This window comes from Ranitomeya variabilis, chromosome 2 (assembly GCF_051348905.1).
Source record: "Ranitomeya variabilis isolate aRanVar5 chromosome 2, aRanVar5.hap1, whole genome shotgun sequence".
In the NCBI taxonomy this organism is placed as follows: domain Eukaryota; kingdom Metazoa; phylum Chordata; class Amphibia; order Anura; family Dendrobatidae; genus Ranitomeya; species Ranitomeya variabilis.
In genome coordinates, this window is record NC_135233.1 from 605106246 (window position 1) to 605132904 (window position 26659).

Below are 26659 nucleotides of genomic sequence, written 5' to 3' on the forward strand. Positions count from 1 at the left end.
GGTAACCAGGGTAAACATCGGGTTACTAAGCGCGGCCCTGCGCTTAGTAACCCGATGTTTACCCTGGTTACCAGTGAAGACATCGCTGAATCCGTGTCACACACACCGATTCAGCGATGTCAGCGGGACCTCAACGACCAAAAAAAGGTCCAGGCCATTCCGACACGACCAGCAATCTCACAGCAGGGGCCTGGTCGCTGGTACGTGTCACACATAGCGAGATCGCTACTGAGGTCGCAGTTGCGTCACAAAACTTGTGACTCAGCAGCGATCTCGCTAGCGATCTCGCTATGTGAGACGGGGCCTTAAGGGTCAGAAAACATTGGGGGCCCAAGACAAAGAATTGCCCCCAACCCCCTCTTAATTTTTTTTTTTAACTCTTCAGATAAAACAGTGCTAACTAGGTGGGGGCCCCAGGCGTCTGCCTGGTCTAAACAGTAAAAAGAGATTATTGCGGCTAATGAATTAGACCTCCCAGCTTTAGGGCCGGCGTTTAGCACAGGCAGACCAGGCAGACGAAGAAAAAAAAAAAGGGGTGTTCCAGCTCCTTAAAATATCGATACTTTATTTTTCCATTAAAATCTTGATACAAACATATCCTTGCATAATTGTGAATGCTGCAGTGAGAGCTCTCACTGCAGCATTCGCAATTATGCAAGGATATGTTTGTATCAAGATTTTAATGGAAAAATAAAGTATCGATATTTTAAGGAGCTGGAACACCCTTTTTTTTTTTTTTTCTTCGTCTGCCTCGTCTGCCTGTGCTAAATGCCGGCCCTGAAGCTGGGAGGCGCTGGACCGGACCGCGACACCCATCGGACCCGAACAGAATCAGGACCTCCCCTGGGTGAGTATAATATGACCTGTTTTTCTCACCTTTCATTTTACATCGGGGGCTTATCTACAGCATTACAGAATGCTGTAAATAAGCCCCTGATGCCGATGGCCTTAGCTCATCTACGATTTTTGGGGTGACAGATTCCCTTTAAATGGAACAATTTCCATTCAAAACACATAAAAAACTCTATTGTCTACAGCCAAGTCATCAGATACAATCGTGTATGTTCCAAACCAATGGATAAAGACAAACACCTTGGTCGCGTCAGAAAAACCTTTTTGAATCAGGGCTACCATCCAAGAACAATTGAAGACCAAATTACAAGAGCCACCAGAATATCAAGGAATCACCGGCTACATTACAAAGCTAAAGAAGAAAATAACCGGGTACCTCTAGTAGTTACCTACAATCCAAATCTGGAGGTGCTAAGGGGAGCTGCACGGAAATTACAACCTTTACTACAAAAAGATGCCTGATTACAATCCATTTTTCCAGACCCCCACTACTGTGTTTTAGGCAGCCCCCAAATCAAAGAAGCATCATTATCAGAAACTCCCTGTCCGCTCCAACAGCTGCAGGAACATTTCCCTGCAATCAGAAAAAATGTAAAACCTGTCCATTTATAATGACCACGGACAAGATAAAGAACCCTAATTCACATCAGGACTACAAGATACCAGGTACTTTCAGCTGCATCACATCTAATGTGGTACATTTATTTATTTGTGCTAAATGTCCAACTGGGGGTCTGTATGTTGGGGAGACAGGGAAGAAACTGAGAACAAGGATGAACTCTCATCGCCACACAATAAGAGAAAAAAGAATGGACCTACCAGTAGCAAAACATTTTTGTTTCCCCGATCACAGCATCATGGACATGAAATTACTTGTTTTAAAAGGTAATTTCAAATCTCGGAGAGACAGAAGAGTCTGGGAATATAAACTTATGACGACCTTTGACACTCTCAGTGCAGGAATGAGTGTGTCGAATGGATTTATGTCTTTTTACATCAGTTAAGGAATTTGCTCTTCAGACCTTCTGGGCTCATCACAACAAAAACCAGACCCATTCAGAGGACCATGAAAGATTAAGACTTCCTTATCTCTGAACTGTTCCAATATCTATATCTATCCCTCTCACATAATGATAATTCTGCTTCACATCACCTGTCTTATCTATGGCATTACTTCTGTGCTGTGTTGTGTCTAAATATGTGATTCTTCAGAATTTGTATTAGTCTATGCCTGATGAAGAGACCTCAGTAGTCTGGAAAGCTTGCAATTTGTTACCATATTTTCAGTTAGCCATTAAAAGGTATCAACCACTGAGGACTCTCGTTTATTCTATAAACTTCTGATAACATGTCTCCAAGTTTCCAAGCAATAAATTTTGTATTTTTTTCTGAAAAGGAGAAATGGTCAAAATTAAAAAGAACAAAACAAAAAAAAAACACAGTGCTTTCAGACCTCAAATAATGGAAAGAAAACAAGTTCATGATCATTTAGAAACAACAATACTAATGTTTTAACTCAGGAAGAATTCAGAAATCAATATTTGGTGGAATAACCATGATTTTTAATCACAGCTTTCATGCGTCTTGGCATGCTTTCCACCAGTCTTTCACACTGCTTCTGGCACAAAAAATTAAGCAGTTCTTCTTTGTTTGATGGCTTGTGACTATCCATCATCCTCTTGATTACATTCCTGAGGTTTTCAATATATATATATATATATATATATATATATATATATATATATACATACATACATACATACATACATGATGGGTACTAGCTAACATGCAACAGATTGGACCCGAGAGCCCCACCATGCTCTGAAAATGCCCCTTTTTGGTACAGTGAGAGAGTTCACAGCACAATGCACAGGATCAATACTAACTATAAGGGTCCGGACACCATATGCGGATTTGCAGCCTTACAACAGAGTCTGTGCACTTTGTGGCTGATTGGTGGGGGTCTGAAGACCCTGATTGATCTGCTTCACATGTTAGGTACCACCTCTCATTTCGGGCAATTCATTCTGCCTGAATCATAAATCTGCACAACTACAGCGGGTATATTATCCTCTGAAACTCTTCAGCGGTTCAGAGAATATATACGTTGAAGATTTGGCCAGCGACGATAGCGGTGGACCAGACTAGTCCTGCTCTGCCCCCGGCCGGCTCTTCCTGGCGCCACTGTAGGTGATTGACTGATCTCACTCTCATGTACATAGGGAGGAATCTGTCAGTCACTTACAGCAGCGCTGGGAAGAGCCGGCCAGGGGCACCACAAGACTATTCTATTCCCCAACCAGATCTTCAAAGTATAATTTTTCTTAAACTCTGGAACATTTCAGGGAATAATATCCTTGGCTGCAATCGTGTAGCCAGGCCCTGATTCAGTTTGGGCAGCAGGAATCGCCTGATGTAAATATACATGAACTATAATAAGAGCGGACAGTAGCGCCTATAGGTGCACAACTCTTTCCTAGAATTGTTCTACTGATTGCCCAGGGTCCCAGTGGTCGGACGTGGATGACATATCACTTACCATCACTTTGAGATCTTACCTGGACGCAGTGATGATGAGGATGATCTGATGTGGGAAAGATGACACTGGCACACAAATAAAATCTATAATGCCATCCTCTCCCCAACGTGCACTGTATATACCCAGTGTTTATACAGGAGGTTAATCAGTCCTGGTGGAAAACATTGCAGAAATACAAACCTCACTTACTGGAAATGTTGGGTTCAAGGTCGTCCTGTATTAACAAATATTCGCTACAAGTCGGGTTTTCGAGGATCACTGGAGCGTGCGCTGTCACCTCCTAACCCCGGCCAGCTTCGGGGCAGTCCTTATAAGCTAGAGAGCTGCAGTGGTCGGTCTCCTTGGCAACGAGCTGTAAACTAAAGAAAAATGTGAAGAGCTCAAGGACTAATTTACAAAAGTGCTTGTTTTAATGTGCACTATCCATCCATGAAGATGGGATTGACCCTTTAATTTGGCGCGGCGTGCAAATGAGCCTGCTCTGTTGGGGTCTCCCCCATGATCCCTCATTATCGGCCTGTCATAATTATAGACGATCACTGTAACACCCCTTTAAAAATACAGGGTACACAAGGGTGACTGCAAGCTGTTCCTAGAAAATAGACACCCGGCCTCCTCCAGCTGCAGGGGACTACTGGAATGTGTAGTTGTCGACACTTCCGGCAAGTGGCCACTAGATGGCGCATTACTACATCAGTTTGGCCCAGCGCAGCCACTGTACCCGGTTGCTATGGTGATGAGAACTCCGGAAGTGAGATGTCCCTTCACTGGAACGGAATGAACCCGAGCGAGGAGGAGACCGTGTGGAACAGTGAGAGATTGTCCCAGGTGGTCACACTGCCCTCAGTCATCATTACATAAAACTCAGCGAGCACTGACCAAAGCAACCAATCAGGTTTCTGCTTTCATATATTAAATGTAGCTAGAAAGTGAAAGGAGCAAGCTGATTGGTTGTAATAATTTTTTTCGTTCAATCAACTTTATGTATACATAACTTCAATAATTACCATTATGTCACCCATAGCAACCAATCACATTGCAGCTTTTATAGTTCAGGAGCAACTGAAAAAAATGAAAGGTGCCGTCTCATTGGTTTATAGTATCGTATTTTTTTTTTCCAATCAGCTTTATATGTAAACTGTTTATATTCAGTGTAACAATAGAGCACGTGGATTAACTGAAGTGGTTAAATAAAGTCATACATTTTCCAAGAATTAGTTATGAAAAAATTCTGTCATTATTTTTTTTTATCACAAAAGACGGAGGTGTTATGCCTAATACCGCCATATAGTGCATAAATACACGTCCACGCGCCATATATACACGCCGTGTACACTTATACAGACCGCTCATAAAATGTTCACGCTAAAATGGGTGTATGACAGATCCACGGTCCGGAGGGGCAGCGCGTCCCCAGGAATTACGCTAACAATCCACAGAAAAAGCATTCTCCATTTCTGATTTTCCTGTGGAAGCTGAATAAACGTTAACCAGTCACTTGGGCGCTGCAGGCGATCAACAGACACTGATCGGCTGCAGTGTTCATGTCTTGTCCAAAGCAGAAGAAACCGTGTGGACAACACCTCCTTTCACACAATCGCCATTTTTGAGCACATTGTGTTTTTATAGATTTGTCATTTATATTATTTTTTTTCAGGTTCCTTTTAGAGTCTTAAAGGCACACGGCGGGGCTGTCACTTCTTGCCATTTCTGTTTTGAGGATACAAAACTCCTGACAAGTTCCCATGATGCAACAGCAAAACTGTGGGTAGGTGGCCCCCCCGGGGTACTGGGCTGGACCTGCAAATTTGGGGACTGTGTTTCCATGACTGTAACACTTTTGTGGTCCGTCATCGTCATCTGGCAGCCTGAACACCTAGTCATGGGCTATCCAGAATTACAGCCCGTCATGGCTCTACTATGAATCCATATTGTAGGCAATACAGTGCTCATAGGCAAGTCCCATACTGCCCTTAAAGGGGTTGTCCACTACCATTAACAGCCTATCCTTATGATCGGTCATCAATGTATGATCAGTCGGGGTCCAACACCCGTCACCCCCGCCAATCAGATGTCTTAGGCGAACGTTGACCGGAACTGCTCAATTTGCAGAGCTGCTCCGTCTTCTGATAGTGACCGCTGGGTACTGCACATCTGCCTCCTATTCAAATAAATAAGGGGAGGATATGCAGTACCCTGCGCCTCGCCACTATCAGAAAGACGGAACAGCTCCACAATTGAGCAGTCCCGGCCACCGCCGACACCAAGAACATCTGATCATCGGGCGTGCTTTGTGTCAGACCCCGACCTAGGACATCAATGATAAAGTAGTGGAAACTTCTTTAAAGGGATTGTCCAGGAATTGTTGCGTTCAGACGCTGACATGGTCGCTACTGACGTGTGCTTCATGGTCACGTTATAGAAAGATCCCGTATTGAGCCCCCATTATTAGCCAGAGCAGGGATCTGCTGGATGTTAATGGTCACCTGGCCATGTAATGTCACTTATAGAGAGCACTGTGATGATGTGGAGGCAGCCATAACTATATCTGATTCTTCCTGACTGAACATTAATTTTACGTTTTTTTTATTTATTTTTAGGATATCTCTACTTGTTCCTCGATCTGTGATTTTAAAGATGAGCACAGCGGTCCTATCTCTGAGTGCAATCCGACAGGTGACAACACCAGGTGACAATTTTCTCATCAACTTTGAATTTTGCACATCCAACATTCACGGTCCGACCGCGGCTCACCTGACCAGAGCTCTGCAGCCTCATATATTCCTATATGCTTTTTATGATTAATGTTTCCTTCTACTGTGTTAATCATCATTTTCCTGACCTCTAGGATGGTGACATCATCATATGACAAAACTGTCAAGCTTTGGGATTTCCAGACCGGCAAAATGCTGGTATGTAATAATTACTATTACTCTATATATACTGTATATGATGTATCATAAATAATATAATATTCTGTCACCAGTGGTCGGTGAGCCTCGATGGCCTTGTTACATCATGCAACGTTTCAGGAGATGGAAAACACGTAGTCTGCAGCGTTGATGTAGAAAATGGCATCTGTATCATTGATTGCACGATGGCTTCCAAAGTGATGTATATTAAAGGTAAGCCTACTCATTAAAGGGTTAGTCCTACAATAGTAAGTTATCCCTGGAAATACTACTCTCTGCTTCCTTCCAGACTTGAGATGGGGCCGATGCAACCAATCAGATCTCTGCTTTCAAACACTGATTTGCTCCTGAAATTATCTGCAGCGATCTGATTAGTTGCTATAGGGTTAAAGAGGGTTTCTCATAAGATAGGGACCCCAATAAGGCTTTGTAGAGCCCCTTCTAATCGGAGCAGAGGTTGAGCATGTGAACCCCTGTTGGAAATAGTGGAGTTCAGTGCCGAGCGGTGCAACCCCCAGCGATCAATAAGTTAGAAATAACTTCATGTGACCGTAGTTTTGGTCTGTGTTACTGTCCCAGTCCTCAACGGGCTGCATACAGGCAGCACCTGGGCCCTATGAAGTCAATGGCACAATTCACATGTGCAATTGGAGAAAAACCACAGCATGCACCTTCGGTCAGACGGGTGCACAGAATTCCACATAGTGTCTATTTGTGCACGTTTCCTCTGGCAGTTGTGGGGTGTAACTCGCAGACACGGACCCTCGCTTATGTGTTCATATATAAAGCCAAGCGATTCTTCCCTCTTTCAGGTCATCACTCGTCCACCATAACAAGATGCTGTTTTGATCCGGAAAGTCGGAGAATTTGTTCCGTATCATCTGACAGATCTGTAAAATTGTGGGACATAACTGCAAAACGTATGACCATCCAAATCAAACGGTAAGTAGCGGCAAGAGTGAGGACGAGTATTCTGCAGGATTACACAGGACGGCACCATTATCCTAGTATCATTTTATTGCAGGGCCCACGGCAATGTGATTTCAGACTGCGGCTTCAGTCCCAATGGCCGCTCGCTGTGCACAGCATCCTGGGATAAAGGCTTAAAAGTCTGGGATGTTAACACCGGAGAATTCCGCCATAGAGGACCCGAACATCTCCAAAACGCTCACACAGGATCAGTCAGCTCTTGCGTCTTCTCACAGGATAGTGAGTTATTTTGGGGAATTCAAGCCCTGAGTCTCCTCCACAGCTCCCAGTGTCTGTAATTGTCTGCAGGGTTCATGCCATCAAATCAGGCAGAGCCGCTGAGCTCAGTGATTCGCTGCAGTGCTATCGGTGGGATGTCAGCCCTGCTGACAATAACAGACATCAGGAGCATCGGCAGAGACTCAGCCCTAGACCGGAGAGGGTGAGTAAAGCGCAGTTTGTATATATTTAAAAAAAAAAAAAAAAGGTTTTCCAAAACTGGGGAAACTGATCAGACTGTGACGTATAATGAAGAACTGGATAAATAAAGAAGAGTTAGATTATGGATTGTGTGAGGCCTGCAAAAAATTGTGGGTTTTAGGGCATATGCAACACTGGATGTTGGATATTATTCTGATTTTCTGGGGTAGCGCATTCTAGAGAAGGGCTGCAGCGCAAGAAAAGTCTTAAATATGGGAAGGGGAGGTTTGGATTATAGGGACAGTCCAGGAAGAGGTTCAAATTCTAACCTGAGTCTCTATGAGACACTGACCATGATGTTCTTCTTCCTCCTAAGCGTCCGTCCTTCTATCCGGAGGATATGATAAAACAATTGTCCTCTGGGATGTTCTGTCCAAGTGCAAGAAGCTTGTGCTAAAGGTAAGTTCCCCTGAGTTCTGGTGACTGCATCTACCTACCTGCAGAAAAGCAAAAGGAAGGCAGCGCTCCTATACAGGCCAGGTGAAAAAGTGATTTATTTATTCCATGTTTCAGAAAAAATGCAAGCATGGAATAAATGGGTCACTAAGTCACTTTTTCACCTAGATTATATGGGACTGCAGCCCTTCTTTAATTTTTCTGTATTTACTGGTCCGTGGACATGGAGGTTTCTACTGGCACTAAATTTTGATCCTTCCTTCCCTTCCTTCCTTCCACCCTCCTATGCCTCCATCCATTCATCCCTCTATCCATCCCTCCTATCCCTCCTTCCATCCTCCTATCCCTCCATCCATTCATCCCTCTATCCATCCATCCTCCATCCATTCATCCCTTTATCCTTCCATCCTCCTATCCCTCCATCCATTCATCCCTCTATCCTTCCATCCTCCTATCCCTCCATCCATTCATCCCTCTATCCATCCCTCCTTCCACCCTCCTATCTCTCCTTCCATCCTCCTATCCCTCCATCCATTCATCCCTCTATCCATTCATCCCTTTATCCATCCCTCCTTCCATTCTCCTATCCCTCCATTCCTCCCTCTATCCTTCCATCCTCCTATCCCTCCATCCATTCATCCCTCTATCCATCCCTCCTTCCATCTCTCCATCCCATCGTTAGGGTCACACTGATTGGGTCCTGGATGTTGCACTGAGCGCCAACAAGAAGTGGATCTTGTCTTCCTCTAAGGTAAAATCACGAGCCGCTCCTGCTGCCTCTTCGGCCATTACAGCGGTTTCTGGATTAGTATACTGAGGTATATGTGGACGGTTTTGGGGTCACCGCACATGACTGATTCCAGAGCTTGATCCATGGATGACCCCTGTAAGGACAGATGCAATGCCCATGTGATTACAGACTCTCCATCCACACAGGACTCTACACTACGACTGTGGAACATAGAGAATTACGAAGAAATCCCCGCAGTCATTGAGAACAAGAAGGCGATCGGCTCTCGGCTGACGCAGGTAAATACTCCTGTCAATCACTAAGGACTTAATGTGCCGAAGAACAAGAGAAAGGACGCCGGCCCCGCCATATATATATATGTGGTATAAGTGATGGAGTGGGCGATGTGGGTCACGTGGCGGGTGAGACTGTTGTTTTATAGGCGGAAAGTTCTGTTTGTTTACTAAGTTTTCATATTTTTTCAGTGTGAACAGTGCAAGAAGCCGTTTCCTATCATGTACTGGGACAATGCAAACGTGATCACCAAATGCTTCTTCTGTCGCCTCTCTGCCCCGTGTAGCAGTATGCCCACCTTGCCCAGCGTGCCCCCCACCAGCCCCTGTGCTATGTGATACCACATTTATATTAGATGTGAATTATAATGCCTGTTATTACAGCAGGAATAAAGGTGAAAGGGACGAAAATGCAAAATAAGAGACCTCTGTTTATGTCTCGTTATTGGATTCTGGTTCTTTATGATGTAATGAGTGTGTATATGTCTGTATGGATGTGTATATGTATATACTATATATGTGTGTGTGTGTGCAGTGTGTTTGTGTGTATGTACGGTGTATATGTGTGTGCATCTATACTATATATATGTGTGTGTTTATGTATGTACTATGTGTGTGTATGTGTCTGTATGGATGTGTATATCTACAGGTCCTTCTCAAAAAATTAGCATATAGTGTTAAATTTCATTATTTACCATAATGTAATGATTACAATTAAACTTTCATATATTATAGATTCATTATCCACCAACTGAAATTTGTCAGGTCTTTTATTGTTTTAATACTGATGATTTTGGCATACAACTCCTGATAACCCAAAAAACCTGTCTCAATAAATTAGCATATTTCACCCGTCCAATCAAATAAAAGTGTTTTTTAATAACAAACAAAAAAACCATCAAATAATAATGTTCAGTTATGCACTCAATACTTGGTCGGGAATCCTTTGGCAGAAATGACTGCTTCAATGCGGCGTGGCATGGAGGCAATCAGCCTGTGACACTGCTGAGATGTTATGGAGGCCCAGGATGCTTCAATAGCGGCCTTAAGCTCATCCAGAGTGTTGGGTCTTGTGTCTCTCAACTTTCTCTTCACAATATCCCACAGATTCTCTATGGGGTTCAGGTCAGGAGAGTTGGCAGGCCAATTGAGCACAGTAATACCATGGTCAGTAAACCATTTACCAGTGGTTTTGGCACTGTGAGCAGGTGCCAGGTCGTGCTGAAAAATGAAATCTTCATCTCCATAAAGCATTTCAGCCGATGGAAGCATGAAGTGCTCCAAAATCTCCTGATAGCTAGCTGCATTGACCCTGCCCTTGATGAAACACAGTGGACCAACACCAGCAGCTGACATGGCACCCCACACCATCACTGACTGTGGGTACTTGACACTGGACTTCAGGCATTTTGGCATTTCCTTCTCCCCAGTCTTCCTCCAGACTCTGGCACCTTGATTTCCGAATGACATGCAAAATTTGCTTTCATCAGAAAAAAGTACTTGGGACCACTTAGCAACAGTCCAGTGCTGCTTCTCTGTAGCCCAGGTCAGGCGCTTCTGCCGCTGTTTATGGTTCAAAAGTGGCTTTACCTGGGGAATGCGGCACCTGTAGCCCATTTCCTGCACACGCCTGTGCACGGTGGCTCTGGATGTTTCCACACCAGACTCAGTCCACTGCTTCCTCAGGTTCCCCAAGGTCTGGAATCGGTCCTTCTCCACAATCTTCCTCAGGGTCCGGTCACCTCTTCTCGTTGTACAGCGTTTTCTGCCACATTGTTTCCTTCCAACAGACTTACCATTGAGGTGCCTTGATACAGCACTCTGGGAACAGCCTATTTGTTGAGAAATTTCTTTCTGGGTCTTACCCTCTTGCTTGAGGGTGTCAATGATGGCCTTCTTGACATCTGTCAGGTCGCTAGTCTTACCCATGATGGGGGTTTTGAGTAATGAACCAGGCAGGGAGTTTTTAAAAGCCTCAGGTATCTTTTGCATGTGTTTAGAGTTAATTAGTTGATTCAGAAGATTAGGGTAATAGGTAGTTTAGAGAACCTTTTCTTGATATGCTAATTTATTGATAAATAAATGGTAAATGGTTTACTGACCATGGTATTACTGTGCTCAATTGGCCTGCCAACTCTCCTGACCTGAACCCCATAGAGAATCTGTGGGATATTGTGAAGAGAAAGTTGAGAGACGCAAGACCCAACACTCTGGATGAGCTTAAGGCCGCTATTGAAGCATCCTGGGCCTCCATAACATCTCAGCAGTGTCACAGGCTGATTGCCTCCATGCCACGCCGCATTGAAGCAGTCATTTCTGCCAAAGGATTCCCGACCAAGTATTGAGTGCATAACTGAACATTATTATTTGATAGTTTTTTTGTTTGTTATTAAAAAACACTTTTATTTGATTGGACGGGTGAAATATGCTAATTTATTGAGACAGGTTTTTTGGGTTATCAGGAGTTGTATGCCAAAATCATCAGTATTAAAACAATAAAAGACCTGACAAATTTCAGTTGGTGGATAATGAATCTATAATATATGAAAGTTTAATTGTAATCATTACATTATGGTAAATAATGAAATTTAACACTATATGCTAATTTTTTGAGAAGGACCTGTATGTGCTGTGTGTGTATATGAATATACTATATGTGTGTGTATCTATATATATAATTGTCTAAGGGTTTTTCTGTCTGTCCCGGAAATCCCGCGCCTCTGATTGGTCGAGGCCGCCTGTGTATGTGCAGGTGTATAATTCTCTGAATAGCTGAGTGTGAATGCGTTCTATAAGTGTGTGTATTACTGTGTATATGTATAAGCCTATGTATATGTGATTACATGCGTGTATGTCGGGGTTGGCAAATAAAAATTTCCTGAGTGGCCAAATGAGAGGCCATTGCTGTTGTGAAATACCAAACCAATAGGCTGTAAATAAATTCTGCTCAATATTATTAAAATTAATTTTATTGCCTAATGTTGAGCAAAATTCTGGTGACGCGCTGCTGCTGCTGCTGCAACATGTTACAATAGCACTAATGGTGGTTTGCATTCTTACCACTACCACTTACCAACTACTCTTTATAAAGTTTTTAGTCGTTTGATCCTGTTATTCAGGCCTAAAACCTTAATCAACAGCTCCCACCACACAGTATGATCCCCCCCAGTCATCCCCACACACAGTATGATCCCCCCAGTCAACCCCACACACAGTATGATCCCCCCAGTCACCCCCACACACAGTATGATCCCCCCAGTCACCCCCACACACAGTATGATCCCCCAGTCACCCCCACACACAGTATGATCCCCCCAGTCATCCCCACACACAGTATGATCCTCCCAGTCATCCCCACACACAGTATGATCCCCCCAGTCAACCCCACACACAGTATGATCCCCCCAGTCACCCCCACACACAGTATGATCCCCCCAGTCACCCCCACACACAGTATGATCCCCCCAGTCATCTCACCACACAGTATGATGTCCACACAACACCCCCACACACAGTATGATGGCCACACGACCCCACACACAGAATGATCCCCCCAGTCATCCCCACACACAGTATGATCCTCCCAGTCATCCCCACACACAGTATGATCCTCCCAGTCACCCCCACACACAGTATGATCCTCCCAGTCACCCCCACACACAGTATGATGTCCACACAACACCCCCACACAGTATGATCCTCCAGTCATCCTCACACACAGTATGATCCCCCCCAGTCATCCCACCACACAGTATGATGTCGACACAACACCCCCACACACAGTATGATCCCCCCAGTCATCCCCACAGTACAGTATGATCCCCCCAGTCATCCCCACACACAGTATGATCCCCCCCAAGTCATCCCCACACACAGTATGATCCCCCCAGTCATCCCACCACACAGTATGATGTCCACACAACACCCCCACACACAGTATGATGGCCACACGACCCCACACACAGAATGATCCCCACAGTCATCCCCACACACAGTATGATCCCCCCAGTCACCCCCACACACAGTATGATCCCCCCAGTCACCCCCACACACAGTATGATCCCCCCAGTCACCCCCACACACAGTATGATCCCCCCAGTCATCCCCACAGTACAGTATGATCCCCCCAGTCATCCCCACACACAGTATGATCCCCCCCAAGTCATCCCCACACACAGTATGATCCCCCCAGTCATCCCACCACACAGTATGATGTCCACACAACACCCCCACACACAGTATGATGGCCACACGACCCCACACACAGAATGATCCCCACAGTCATCCCCACACACAGTATGATCCCCCCAGTCACCCCCACACACAGTATGATCCCCCCAGTCACCCCCACACACAGTATGATACCCCCAGTCACCCCCACACACAGTATGATCCCCCCAGTCATCTCACCACACAGTATGATGTCCACACAACACGCCCACACACAGTATGATCCCCCCAGTCATCCCCACATAGATAAATAATAAGGTTAGATGAAATTAAGAGCAATCAAGCTGAATAAAATAATTAGTGACCGGTTTCGTTTTGTGTGAGGCTTCCGCCGGCTCAGGCTATTGCTGAGGGTTCCGGTTTTGAGCCTGAACCTCCGTGCGGCGCCGTGGCTTAGTTGGTTAAAGCGCCTGTCTAGTAAACAGGAGATCCTGGGTTCGAATCCCAGCGGTGCCTTTTGTTGTTTGGACATTTGTTTTCTGCTTTTAATGTTTATTTTTCTTCTCTTTATTAATTGAAGTGGCCAGATAGTGACCCAGCCCATGTCGTAAGATCACTGACACCCGGGGTGGGACATCATCTACATTTATATTATCCCATGGACGAGAAGTCCTCATTCATCCTGCACTTTGCCGGCGCCTGCCATCTTTGTGCAGACAAGGGTCCTAGCGCCGACATGTCCTTCCTACTAATAATCAAAATAATCTGTGACGTTATATATGTCATATTGTAGTTGTAGGAATTATTACTGTGTGTATCGCCATCTAGCGGCGGCGGCGCGTTATAGTTTGGCCGTAGTCTGTATAGCGCTGCAGATTGCAGAAGCGGGAATGGCGCTGTGCGGCGTCATGAGGTGACGAACATTTGACGGTTTTGTTCCTTTTTCTCCTACAATTTTAGTATTTTGCCCCCATAAACAGGAGTAGCCTTTAGCTTTGAGACCCCCGTGTGAGTGACGTGGTAAAAAGCTGCAGCCTGTGTCACCGGCGACTGTCATTGAAATCCGTTGAGCTTCTGTCATCTGCAGCACCCCCCGGTATCATCCCGAGAGGACCCCCATAACCTGTGTCATCCGCAGTACCCCCAGTATCATCCAGAGAGGGCCCCCATAACCTGTGTCATCCGCACTACCCCCAATATCATCCAGAGAGGGCCCCCATAACCTGTGTCATCCGCAGTACCCCCATTATCATCCAGAGAGGGCCCCCATAACCTGTGTCATCCGCAGTACCCCCAGTATCATCCAGAGAGGGCCCCCATAACCTGTGTCATCCGCAGTACCCCCAGTATCATCCAGAGAGGGCCCCCATAACCTGTGTCATCTGCAGCACCCCCACTATCATCCAGAGAGGACCCCCATAACCTCTGTCATCCGCAGTACCCCCAGTATCATCCAGAGAGGGCCCCCATAACCTGTGTCATCTGCAGCACCCCCACTATCATCCAGAGAGGACCCCCATAACCTCTGTCATCCGCAGTACCCCCAGTATCATCCAGAGAGGGCCCCCATAACCTGTGTCATCCGCAGTACCCCCAGTATCATCCAGAGAGGGCCCCCATAACCTGTGTCATCTGCAGCACCCCCACTATCATCCAGAGAGGACCCCCATAACCTCTGTCATCCGCAGTACCCCCAGTATCATCCAGAGAGGGCCCCCATAACCTGTGTCATCCGCAGTACCCCCATTATCATCCAGAGAGGGCCCCCATAACCTGTGTCATCCGCAGTACCCCCAGTATCATCCCGAGAGGACCCCCATAACCTCTGTCATCCGCAGTACCCCCATTATCATCCAGAGAGGGCCCCCATAACCTGTGTCATCCGCAGTACCCCCAGTATCATCCAGAGAGGGCCCCCCATAACCTGTCATCCGCAGTACCCCCAATATAATCCAGAGAGGGCCCCCATAATCTGTCATCCGCAGTACCCCCAATATAATCCAGAGAGGGCCCCCATAACCTGTGTCATCCGCAGTACCCCCAATATAATCCAGAGAGGGCCCCCATAACCTGTCATCCGCAGTACCCCCAATATAATCCAGAGAGGGCCCCCATAACGTGTCATCCGCAGCACCCCCAGTATCATCCCGAGAGGACCCCCATAACCTGTGTCATCCGCAGTACCCCCAATATAATCCAGAGAGGGCCCCCATAACCTGTGTCATCCGCAGTACCCCCAATATAATCCAGAGAGGGCCCCCATAACCTGTCATCTGCAGTACCCCCATTATCATCCAGAGAGGGCCCCCATAACCTGTCATCTGCAGTACCCACAGTATCATCCAGAGAAGGCCCCCATAACCTGTGTCATCTGCAGCACCCCCAGTATAATCCAGAGAGGGCCCCCATAACCTGTGTCATCTGCAGCACCCCCATTATCATCCAGAGAGGGCCCCCATAACCAGTGTCATCTGCAGCACCCCCAGTATCATCCAGAGAGGGCCCCCATAACCCGTGTTATCTGCAGTACCCCCAATATAATCCAGAGAGGACCCCATAACCCGTGTCATCTGCAGTACCCCCAGTATCATCCAGAGAGGGCCCCCATAATGTGTGTCATCTGCAGTACCCCACTATATTCCAGAGAGGGCCCCCATAACGTGTTATCCGCAGTACCCCCAATATAATCCAGAGAGGGCCCCCATAACCTGTGTTATCCGCAGTACCCCCAGTATCATCCAGAGCGGGCCCCCATAACCTGTGTCATCCGCAGTACCCCCATTAGCATCCAGAGAGGGCCCCCATAACCTGTGTCATCTGCAGCACCCCCAGTATAATCCAGAGAGGGCCCCCATAACCTGTGTCAGCCGCAGTACCCCAATATCATCTAGAGAGGACCCCCATAACGTGTGTCATCTGCAGTACCCCACTATAATCCAGAGAGGGCCCCCATAACGTGTTATCCGCAGTACCCCCAATATAATCCAGAGAGGGCCCCCATAACCTGTGTTATCCGCAGTACCCCCAATATAATCCAGAGAGGGCCCCCATAACCTGTGTTATCCGCAGTACCCCCAGTATCATCCAGAGCGGGCCCCCATAACCTGTGTCATCCGCAGTACCCCCATTAGCATCCAGAGAGGGCCCCCATAACCTGTCATCTACAGTATCCCCAGTATCATCCAGAGAGGGCCCCCATAACCTGTGTCATCTGCAGCACCCCCAGTATAATCCAGAGAGGGCCCCCATAACCTGTGTCATCTGCAGCACCCCCATTATCATCCTTAGAGGACCCCCATAACCTGTGTCATCTGCAGTACCCCCAGTATCATCCAGAGAGGGCCCCCATAACCTGTGTTATCCGCAGTAAATATAGAAAAACTGACTGAACAGCCATCTAGTCTGAACTGGTGCATAACCAAAAAGTCTTATCCGCAGTACCCCCAGTATCAACCAGAGAGGACCCCATAACCTGTGTCATCTGCAGCACCCCCAGTATCATCCAGAGAGGGCCCCCATAACCTGTGTCAGCCGCAGCACCCCCAGTATCATCCAGAGAGGGCCCCCATAACCTGTGTCAGCCGCAGTACCCCCAGTTTCATCCAGAGAGGGCCCCCATAACCTGTCATCTGCAGTACCCCCAGTATCATCTAGAGAGGGCCCCCATAACCTGTGTCATCCGCAGTACCCCCAGTATCATCCAGAGAGGGCCCCCATAACCTGTGTCATCCGCAGCACCCCCAGTATCATCCAGAGAGGGCCCCCATAACCTGTGTCATCCGCAGTACCCCCAGTATCATCCAGAGAGGGCCCCCATAACCTGTGTCATCCGCACTACCCCCAATATCATCCAGAGAGGACCCCCATAACCTGTGTCAGCCGCAGTACCCCAGTATCATCCAGAGAGGACCCCCATAACCTGTGTTAGCCGCAGTACCCCAAATGTGAGGGGTGACCGTCTCCTGGCAAGACTCCATCCTTTGCTGGCATCCGTTTCACCCCGGGACTGCTCCGTTCTCCATCTGTAGTCCGTACGTTTCTTCTGGACTCACTTTGGGACTAATCGTCCTGGACTTTGCTGCTCCATTGTGATTCCTCTTTGCAGGAGGAATGATTTGTTTCCCGCTCACTGAGACTGTAGAGACCCGTGTGTCGTAACCAGTGCCTTCCTCCGTCCCACTACTCCGTAATAAAAGATACTGACAAACCTGGATGGGTTGAACAGGTCGGTCACAGTTTATTATTTGCAAAGTAGAGAAGAGCAATTACATTTCGCGACGCACTCATTGCTGAAGGCCCCGCCGACGACCGCTGGGCCAGCAAGCCGATGAGAGGTTACGAACCTTTGCCCCCCTCTACCTACCGCTGTGACGTATATAAAAAGAACGTCAAAAATATATATATATATTTTTTTAATAATTTAAAACATTTTAACAATAATAGCACAGTACATTCAACCAGTTTAAGGGAGGGAGGGTGGGACAACAGCTTCCGAGGGTCAGCCGGGGAGAAAGAGGGAGGCACGGGTCCCGGCACTAAAATTTAACCCCTGAGGGTGTGGCCAGACTCCCCTCTTCTCCCTGGTTGGTCCGCTGGGCGTCCCAATTTTGACATCACCTGGGGAAGTAGTGGGAGGGGGGAATTGAGCACTGACACAGTTTTCCCATCTAGCTATCCCTTAAGGGCACTGCAGTCAGAGGCACGTTCCTTATACAGTACCGTGCCTACCAGACTGCAGAGACCCGTGTGTCGTAACCAGTGCCTTCCCCCGTCCCACCACTCCGTAATAAAAGATACCGACAAACCTGGATGCGTTGAACAGGTCGGTCACAGTTTATTATTTGCAAAGTAGAGAAGGGCAATTACATTTCGTGACGCACTCATTTGGCTCCTTGCCAAACCGTTCGAGGAATTATCTCAGACCACACCACCACCATATCCGGTAATAAACAAACAAGCCGCTCAATATCTGTTGACATTACTGTGTACAGCTCGGCCCCTTTCTGCTTGCCCAAATCATTTCCTCCGGCATTTAGCACTAGAACCACCGGCCCCCTTGGCCCTCGTGGCGATGTCGACCATCTCCGGGAAGATCTGATGCCACCGAAGCCCTCTGATGCCTCTCCAGTTGACTTCCAGCTTCGGGAAACTGAACTTTGCTCCGCCCGGCCGCAGTTTGGCTCTTTCGTATGCCCAGTAGACAAAAGAATGCCCCAACTACCCAAACTGTGGGCTTAAAGCTGCCTGTAAGAGACAAAAAGTGTTAAAGCAGGTCTGGTCTTATGTATCTGGCAAAGCATGCGGATTTCCAGCGGCCCATTCTCTGCACCTCGACTTCCGATACCCCCCCGCTCTAGCTGCTTCGGTAGCCGCCCCTATTCGGAAGGAATGTGTCTCATATTCTTTCAGGGCAACGCTGACTGCCTCTAGGCACTATATAAAATTCGCTTGAAACTGATATTTTGTAAGCGGGGACCCGTCGGTGTGTGAAAGAAAAAATCTACCCGTACGTCTTACTACCGTATAGTGTTTGACTATTTTTAGAGGGCATATAGGGCCGCCTGACGCCTTGACCAATACCCATGCCCCCCTCCCGGTGGCGTCACATTTGAATCTCCCTACTCTAATGCGCAAAGCTTCGCTGCATATGACGAGGTCTTCGTTGATTAAACCGCCTACTGATGCTGTTTTTTGACTGCGGCACTAATTCACTGATGCGAAGCGCCCCGAAGAAGGCGATTGCGACGCTGCAGATATCAGCGTTGCCTTGTATTGTGACTTGCACGCTGAGAAGATATTGCAAGTATGTCGTGCAGTAGCCTTAAGGAAACTGGGCAACGGCATTCCTGGCTAGGTTGGAGCCTTCTCCCGCCTTTAGCGGCTTGTTTGATGAAAAATTGGTTACATCCACCTGCCCCAGCAGCTGAAAGAAGAAGGCTATTCCCGATAGATGACGTTGCGCTAATGTCCCTGACGCACCTCTCCACCTGAGCCGTTCTAAGAGTTCTACTAAGACGTCGCATCTCACCCGGTCGCACCTGTCGACTGGCCTTCCTTGAGTTAGCGAGCACCACTCCTCCCACGCCTTACCGTAAACCTGCCAAGTAGCCGGTGTCACTGAAGCACGAATCAAGGGCATCAGTGATTGGCCACCGTGTCCAAGAGGGAAGGAGGACATCGTAGGCCCGATGTCTGCGCCTTGGGGAGGAAGAGTTTGAATGCCTGCCAATCGGAAGATAACAAAGAGTTAACAATTTTATCATCTACATTCGCTGTAAATCTGGCACGGCACCAGATGTTGTGTTTGAGGCATAGTAGTGCTAGGCGGCGCAACAGCGCGAGCCCTGGCTGTGAAGAAGAGGATATGCTGTTTAGGGGTTTTGCTGTTCTCGGCTGCTTGGTTAAAAATCTGATGTTCGTATTTTCCAATTGGGCACCCCAAAGCTCGACTGATGTTACTATTGCCAAAATTTCAACCAGTGATGTTTCACGGCCCCATGCGGCCGTGGTCCATAGTTCAGGCCATAGGCCTTTTCACCACTGGTCCTTGTAGATTGCCGCGAAACCATCTGTAAAATTTCCACCAGCCACTAGGCCTAAATCGTTGCTTGGCGTCTCCCGTGCGATAACGCATGTATGCCCATTGTAGGACTCCAGGAATGTCCTCCAGACCAGCAAGTCTGCCTTCAGGGAGCGGTTTAGTCTAATTCTGTGGCTCGGCTGGGCTGTGCCCTTGGTTGCTAGTGATAGTCAGCGTGAAAAAGCTCTGCCCACTGGCATTACCCGACAGGCAAAGTTGAGCAATCCTAGCAGGGACTGCATCTGCTGTAGGGTGACTTTTTTTTTTTTTTTTACTTTATGGAAGTTTTTAACCATTTGCAGAGTTTTTTGAACCTTATCAGCTGGTAGTCGAAAAACCATTGCATTGATATCTATTTCTTTACCGAGAAAAGGCAGAACGTTACAAGGGCCGACTGTTTTTATCCGGTGAAAGTGGTACTCCGAATTTACAAGCTAAAAACTTAAACTTTTGGAGAAGAAAAGGAGCAGAGTCTGGAGTCCCTGGGACCAACGAACAAAAATTCGTCAGGGTAGTGAATTGTTGAATTGCTACCAGTTTCGTATTGTACTACCCAGTCTAGGAAGGTACTGAAAAGCTCAAAATAATGACAGGAAATGGAGCAGCCCATAGGTAGGCACCTATCAAAGTAAAATAGCCTGTCCGCTCACAACCTAATAAATGGAAACACTCAGGGTGAACGGGCAAAAGGCGGAAGGCTGACTTTATGTCAGACTTCGCCAGCAGGGCCCCGGGCCCAGCTGCGCGCACGAGCTCGACAGCCCTGTCAAAAGAAGAGTAGGTTACGGACGTCTCTTCTGCAGGTATTGCGTCGTTAACCGATGTGCCTTTTGGGTAAGGAAGGTGGGGGGGTTTGCGTCGTTAGCTGATGCACCTTAAGGGGTTCGTTGATCTTTTAAGGTTTTTTTTTTTTTTTTTTTTTTTTAATTATGCGTAATGGCGAGATTCTTAGAAGTTCTGAATAGCAATGATTGAAAAAGGGGGGGGGGGGGCTCATGCTCTACCTAGTTCAGCCTATTGTTAGATCTGTTGATGTAAAATTTAGGGGAAATCGCCTGCAGATTTTAGATTACCGGATATTTCCAGTATCGGAATGATTTTGCAGGAGATGAAAAAACTTATGTAAAGCCTGAGATTAATTTGACTATACTCCGGTTAAAAATATGTCAGCCCATTAATAATCTCATTTTCTCGTCTTCTTGTTGTAATAACAGCCTCGCTCAGCATCGATTTCACACCGCACACTATTGTGTGTCGCAGGAGGAGTGACATCCAATGATGGAGGTACTCCGACTCCTGTGTCGCTAGTTCTTAGTAACTACTTACTTCAGCATTGATTCCAGTAACTGCCTCGTTCGCCATTAATTCATTGTTGTTTTTACACCGCACATCATTGTGTATCGCAGGAGGAGTGACATCCAAGGATGGAGGAACTCCGACTCCTGTGTAGATCGTTCGTATTCATTATTGATTTTACACCTCGCAGGAGGAGTGACATCCAATGAAGGAGGAACTCCGACTCCTGTGTAGCTCGTTCGTATTTATTATTGATTTTACACCTCGCAGGAGGAGTGACATCCAATGATGGAGGAACTCTGACTCCTGTGTAGATCGTTCTCACCCGCTGTATCGCCAGTTGGCCTTGATAGCGGATGCTAGCTCGCTTTCTCCCACATTTTGTATTGTAGAGCACTCACTGAAATCGGGGAATTCACCGCTGTCAGGTGCAGGCAGAGTGTCTCTGGACGAAGGTACTCTGGCTCCCGCCGTGGCGCTGTCCTGGTGCTGACCGCCCGCCCGGAAGAATGAAGATGGCAGGCCAACGACCAGCGCCGTGGCATGGGGATGTTTTCTGCTGTATTGCGTCTGGTGCTGAGCGACTCCTGGAGAGGGAGGTGCTCCGGCTACTGTTGCCTCAATGGTTCGGTGCTGGCTGGTGGACCGGGGAGGTATGTATGGTAGTTCTCCCTGTGCGGCAGGCAGAGACGGAGCGCGTGACGGATCTGTTGTGTGCTCGAGGACGAGAGGCTATTTGGGGCTCCGATCTCCGCCTGGTCGGTGACGGGGGGTGTCAATATCTGTTCCCACCGGGTAACCACTCTGCATGACCGGTGAGATCGCCGTCTTTCGGTGTGCGACAGGTACCGCCCGTCGTGACTCCCCGATGTGTCTGAACCGTCGGTTGTGGATGGCGAGCGCCATCTGGAGGAGCGGGATCAATGGTGGCTCCTGTATGAGTGGTGTCGGCGACTGGAGTGGGTATGCCGACAGCTAGAGGGACGGCGAGGACGGTGGCGGGACTCTACTGATGACGGTGAAGACGATCTGCGGCATGTATGCCTGCGACTGCCCTGTCTAGGGGTTGTGTTGGGGGCATTTAATTCGGGAGTAGGGGGGTCGCTATTCTGGCTATGGGGCGTGAGTGGCGGTGTAAGGTTTAGAGCGAGGAAAGGCGCAGCGACTGTTAGGCTAGCACTGCGGGATGAGCTTAAGGGGGCGCGGGCTCGTAGGAAACTGCTAGCGATTTGCGTTTGGGACCATGGGGGTGTCGGTGGCGAATAATTTATTGTAGCTGTGCTCGTGCTTGGTGCGACTGTGTGCGTGCTTGGTGCGTACTCTCCTGGCTGCAGAGCGTGCTGGCCGGTCCGGTTAGACCGGTCATCGCGCTCTGCGGCCGTGTGGTGGGCTCTGGCCCCTGACCGCCCCCCCGCAACGCTGATGTGCCTGCTGGGGGGACATGGCGGGCCAGGAGTGGGCTGGCCGGAGGTCCACGGTAGTGTAGAACCGGAGTGGTTGGGGCCGGTGCAGCGCTGCGCAGCGTGGCTCGGTCCTGGCCTGTCATGTAATTAGGCCTGGGCACTGAGGAGAAGGGAGAGGGAGCTAGCAGAGCGCCAGCTGCAAGACCGGAAGTTCGGGCCCGCAAACCGGAAGTGGGCGGAGCTTCACCTGTGCGCGCGATGCAGGGCCTGCTGGCTGTCTGGGGCCAGACCCTGGAATACCCAGACCATGGCCCCTGCATGGCGTCCCCCGCAGCAGCGACAGATGGAGCGGCAGCGGCGGCACGTCGGCTCGGGAGCGCCTGACCGCCGCCGACATGAAGACGCTCCAGGGGGCGGGAGGACCGAGTGGAGCGCCTGCCTGCCTCCAACAGCTGAGCCATGGGAGCGGTGGACAGCATGGGGGAGGAGGTGAGCAGGGACCGGGTAGCGCGGCCTCTATGGTGGGGGGAGAGCCCAGAGTAAGACTGGGGCCCGAGGGATGAAGGGGAGGCCAGCGGTCCGGGCTGGAGTGGGGGCCCGGGCAAAGCGGAGGAGGCCCGAAGGAGCGCGGGAACATGCAGGGCCGATGAGCTCCGCGGCACAGGAAGGGATGGGGGCTCAGTGGCTGTGTGAGACGACTGCGGCCCAGGATGGCGCCCTTGGGGAAGAGGGAGAGGCCTGCGGCGAAGTCAGTGGGTCCTGAGAGGGCACAGGGAGGTGAGTCCCCAGGCTGGATGCAAAATCTCTTAACCATTCCTCACCTTCCTGTGCTGCTCTCCGCCGCAGGACCTCAAACAAAGCTTCGGACATGGCTGCAGGGGATATCCTGGGACAACAGCTTCCGAGGGTCAGCCGGGGAGAAAGAGGGAGGCACGGGTCCCGGCACTAGAATTTAACCCCTGAGGGTGTGGCCAGACTCCCCTCTTCTCCCCGGTTGGTCCGCTGGGCGTCCCAATCATGACATCACCTGCGGAAGTAGTGGGAGGGGGGAATTGAGCACTGACACAGTTTTCCCATCTAGCTATCCCTTAAGGGCTCTGCAGTCAGAGGCACGTTCCTTATACAGTACCGTGCCTACCATTTTCTGTGCGGAGGGTTCAATAATTCTTTCTGACACTGACTGGATTATTACTGATCATTATTTGGAAACAGAAATAACCCACGAGCTCTGCGGGACACGGGGAACAGGCTCAAATAACCCACGGGTGATCGGCTGAGGTTTCATTTCAGAAGGTCTGGGTGTGACAGACACAGGTAAAACAGCGCCCCCAGTGGCCGGGGTAGTATCTGCCCAGGAGAGGCTTGTCACAGGGGACCTATCGTTCAGTGAGAAACCAGCGGACGCACTCTGCTGACCGTTTCATCAGTGATGTCACTGACCGGCCAGATGCTATCAGTGAGGTTGGACTGTCAGATACACGGCACATGCAATGCCAAAAGGCGTCTTTGCTCGCCCCACCGCAGAGAGCGAAGCGATGGCATCTGACAGAAACGACTGACACTGGGGCAAGGTTAGGTAAATTGTGAATGAAGTTAGGGACCCTGCGCCGGAACAGAATGAAGGATTCTTGACTTCCAACTCCTGGTTTGGTGGTAGAGTTGTGATGTCACAGCAGCAAACCCGACAGAAAGACAGTTGTGATGTCACAGCAGCAAACCCGACAGAAAGACAGTTGTGATGTCACAGCAGCGAACCCGACGGAAAGACAGTTGTGATGTCACAGCAGCGAACCCGACGGAAAGACAGTTGTGATGTCACAGCAGCGAACCCGACGGAAAGACAGTTGTGATGTCACAGCAGCGAAACCGACGGAAAGACAGTTGTGATGTCACAGCAGCGAACCCGACGGAAAGACAGTTGTGATGTCAAAGTAGCTAATGGGACAGAGACAGTTGTGATGTCACAGCAGCTAACCCCACAGAAAGACAGTTGTGATGTGTCAGCATGTAACCCCACGGAAAGACAGTTGTGATGTCACAGCAGCTAACCTGACGGAAAGACAGTTGTGATGTCACAGCAGCGAACCCGACGGAAAGACAGTTGTGATGTCACAGCAGCTAACCTGATGGAAAGACAGATGTGATGTCACAGCATCGAACCCGATGGAAAGACAGTTGTGATGTCACAGCAGCGAACCTGACGGAAAGACAGTTGTGATGTCACAGCAGCGAACCTAAGGAGAATACATATCTAGGTGACAAACACCAACAACAGCAGCCTCTGATAATAAACTAAAAACAAGCTCCTTGATTTCCAGGCGCTATTTTCCTGCCATAATAATGCTCATAGGAGACCTTATTGATGACTTTTCATAAAACCCCTTCTCAAATGTGATCTAACAGAGAGAAGGAACCATTACTAGTTTTGTGGCCCCCTTTCCTATAGGGCCCCTGTGCAGCTGCCCGAGTTGCACCTATGCTCCTCTGCCCCTTGAGATAATAGTTGCTCTATTCCCTCTGTCCACCTTGAAATCTAATGACTGGCACTAGGGTGGAAAAGTGCTCATTTAAAGGGTGCATTTACTTTTACATTGTAGATGTGAATCCAGCTCTGAGGTCAGATAAAATACTTACTAAATAGCATCAGTAGCTTGGAGGGTATCATATAATAGTATTGAGCAGTGTAACTGTGAATCCAGTGCTGGATGAGAAAGCATTTAATCGAAGTAGCAGCAACATCTGTCTGTGTCTCTCCGCAGCTGTTCCCAACTCTTATGTCTAGGACTTCTATAGATGGATTTCATCCAGTTTTTCAGATACGGATCAGTTGCAGAAGAATCACAAGTTGATGGCACACAGCAGTTCTCACCCTGGGGAGCTTGGGCCTTCCATCTGAACGACCTTTGTGTATTACTATTCCTCCCTGTATAGGCTGGTACAGGGAAAATGGGTATTAGACCTACTGGTAATTCGGTTTCCAGGAGTCCATCCTGGCAGCACACTGAAGGACGTCCCCTCCTCCTTGCAGGGACAGGAAAAAACACACGAGAGGTTAAAAGTTCCCACTCCGCCCCCTTTTCCTTCAGTGTTTTGACACTCATGGATAGATGCAAATAGAATTTTTTATTAACCACATCATATTACAGCATATGAAAATAGTATACATAGGGGGGGAAAGTAACGGTGCTGTCAGGATGGACTCCTGGAAACCGAATTACCGGTAGGTCTAATACCCATTTTCCAGGACGTCCCCCTGACAGCACACTGGAGAATACCAGATAAACTCCTTTAAGGGCTTGTTTCCACATGCGAGAATCACGTCCGTGTCTCGCATGTAGAAACCAAGCTCTGGCGCCAGCACTCAGGAGCGGAGCTGTGCGGCTCCATGTGTTCCTATGCGGCCGCACGCTCTGCTCCGGAGTGCAGACACCAGAGCTTGGTTTCTACATGCGAGACACGGACATGATTCTCGCATGTGGAAACAAGCCCTTAGGGTGGGACTACTGCTTGGAGAACTTTTCTCCGGCATGACGTTTGCTGAGTTGCTAACACATCAAGTTTGTAATGTTTACAGAATGTGTTTACTCTGGCCCAGGTTGCGGCCATACATATTTGTTCTAACGACGCACCCGCTCGTTCAGCCCATGATGCTGAGATAGCCCTAATAGAATGAGCTTTAAATCCTGCTGGACAATCTACCCCTTCTGATGAGTAGGCTTTAGAAATTACCGTTGTGATCCATCTAGCTATAGAAGTTTTAGAAGCTTTTTTGCCCCTATTTTTTTCCCCCAAACAAGATAAATAGGTTAGGGTCTCTTCTCCAGGAATTAGTGGCCTCTAGATAATCTAACACTGCTTGTCTGACATCAAGGGAGTGTAATGATTGTTCTTTTGCATTCGAGGGGTTTTCGCAGAAAGATGGTAAAATTATCTCCTGGTTTCGGTTTTGTATTGAAGCTATCTTAGGGATAAACGATGGGTCTAATTTTAAAATTATGTGATCATCGTGAACCTGAAGGTAGGGATCCCTAATAGATAG

The 26659-nt window shown here is 48.3% G+C and overlaps 2 protein-coding genes and 1 non-coding gene across 5 annotated transcripts in view; 2 read left to right on the forward strand and 1 right to left on the reverse strand.

Moving 5' to 3' along the window:
• Window positions 1-3710, reverse strand: part of LOC143807276 (uncharacterized) — a 65780-nt gene extending 62070 nt beyond the window's left edge. The window contains exon 1 of one of the 3 annotated variants that reach the window (XM_077288641.1): window positions 3581-3710. The gene's annotated coding sequence lies outside the window, so the exon portion shown is untranslated. Of the gene's footprint in view, window positions 1-3410; window positions 3489-3571 lie in introns of those variants that run through there. The other 2 variants (XM_077288640.1, XM_077288639.1) reach the window with 2 other exon arrangements.
• Window positions 3711-3901: 191 nt separating this feature from the next.
• Window positions 3902-9585, forward strand: WDR88 (WD repeat domain 88). The gene is made up of 11 exons (XM_077288645.1): window positions 3902-4219; window positions 5049-5159; window positions 5992-6080; window positions 6240-6303; window positions 6378-6516; window positions 7116-7245; window positions 7328-7512; window positions 8069-8151; window positions 8831-8899; window positions 9085-9177; window positions 9364-9585. Exons 1-11 carry the CDS (start codon window positions 4031-4033, stop codon window positions 9508-9510), a joined length of 1299 nt encoding a protein of 432 aa, XP_077144760.1. The 5' UTR covers window positions 3902-4030; the 3' UTR covers window positions 9511-9585.
• A 4198-nt stretch (window positions 9586-13783) lies between these two features.
• On the forward strand, window positions 13784-13857 carry TRNAT-AGU (transfer RNA threonine (anticodon AGU)). Its single transcript has one exon. It is a non-coding gene; the product is annotated as a tRNA-Thr (tRNA).
• The last annotated feature ends 12802 nt before the right edge of the window (window positions 13858-26659 follow it).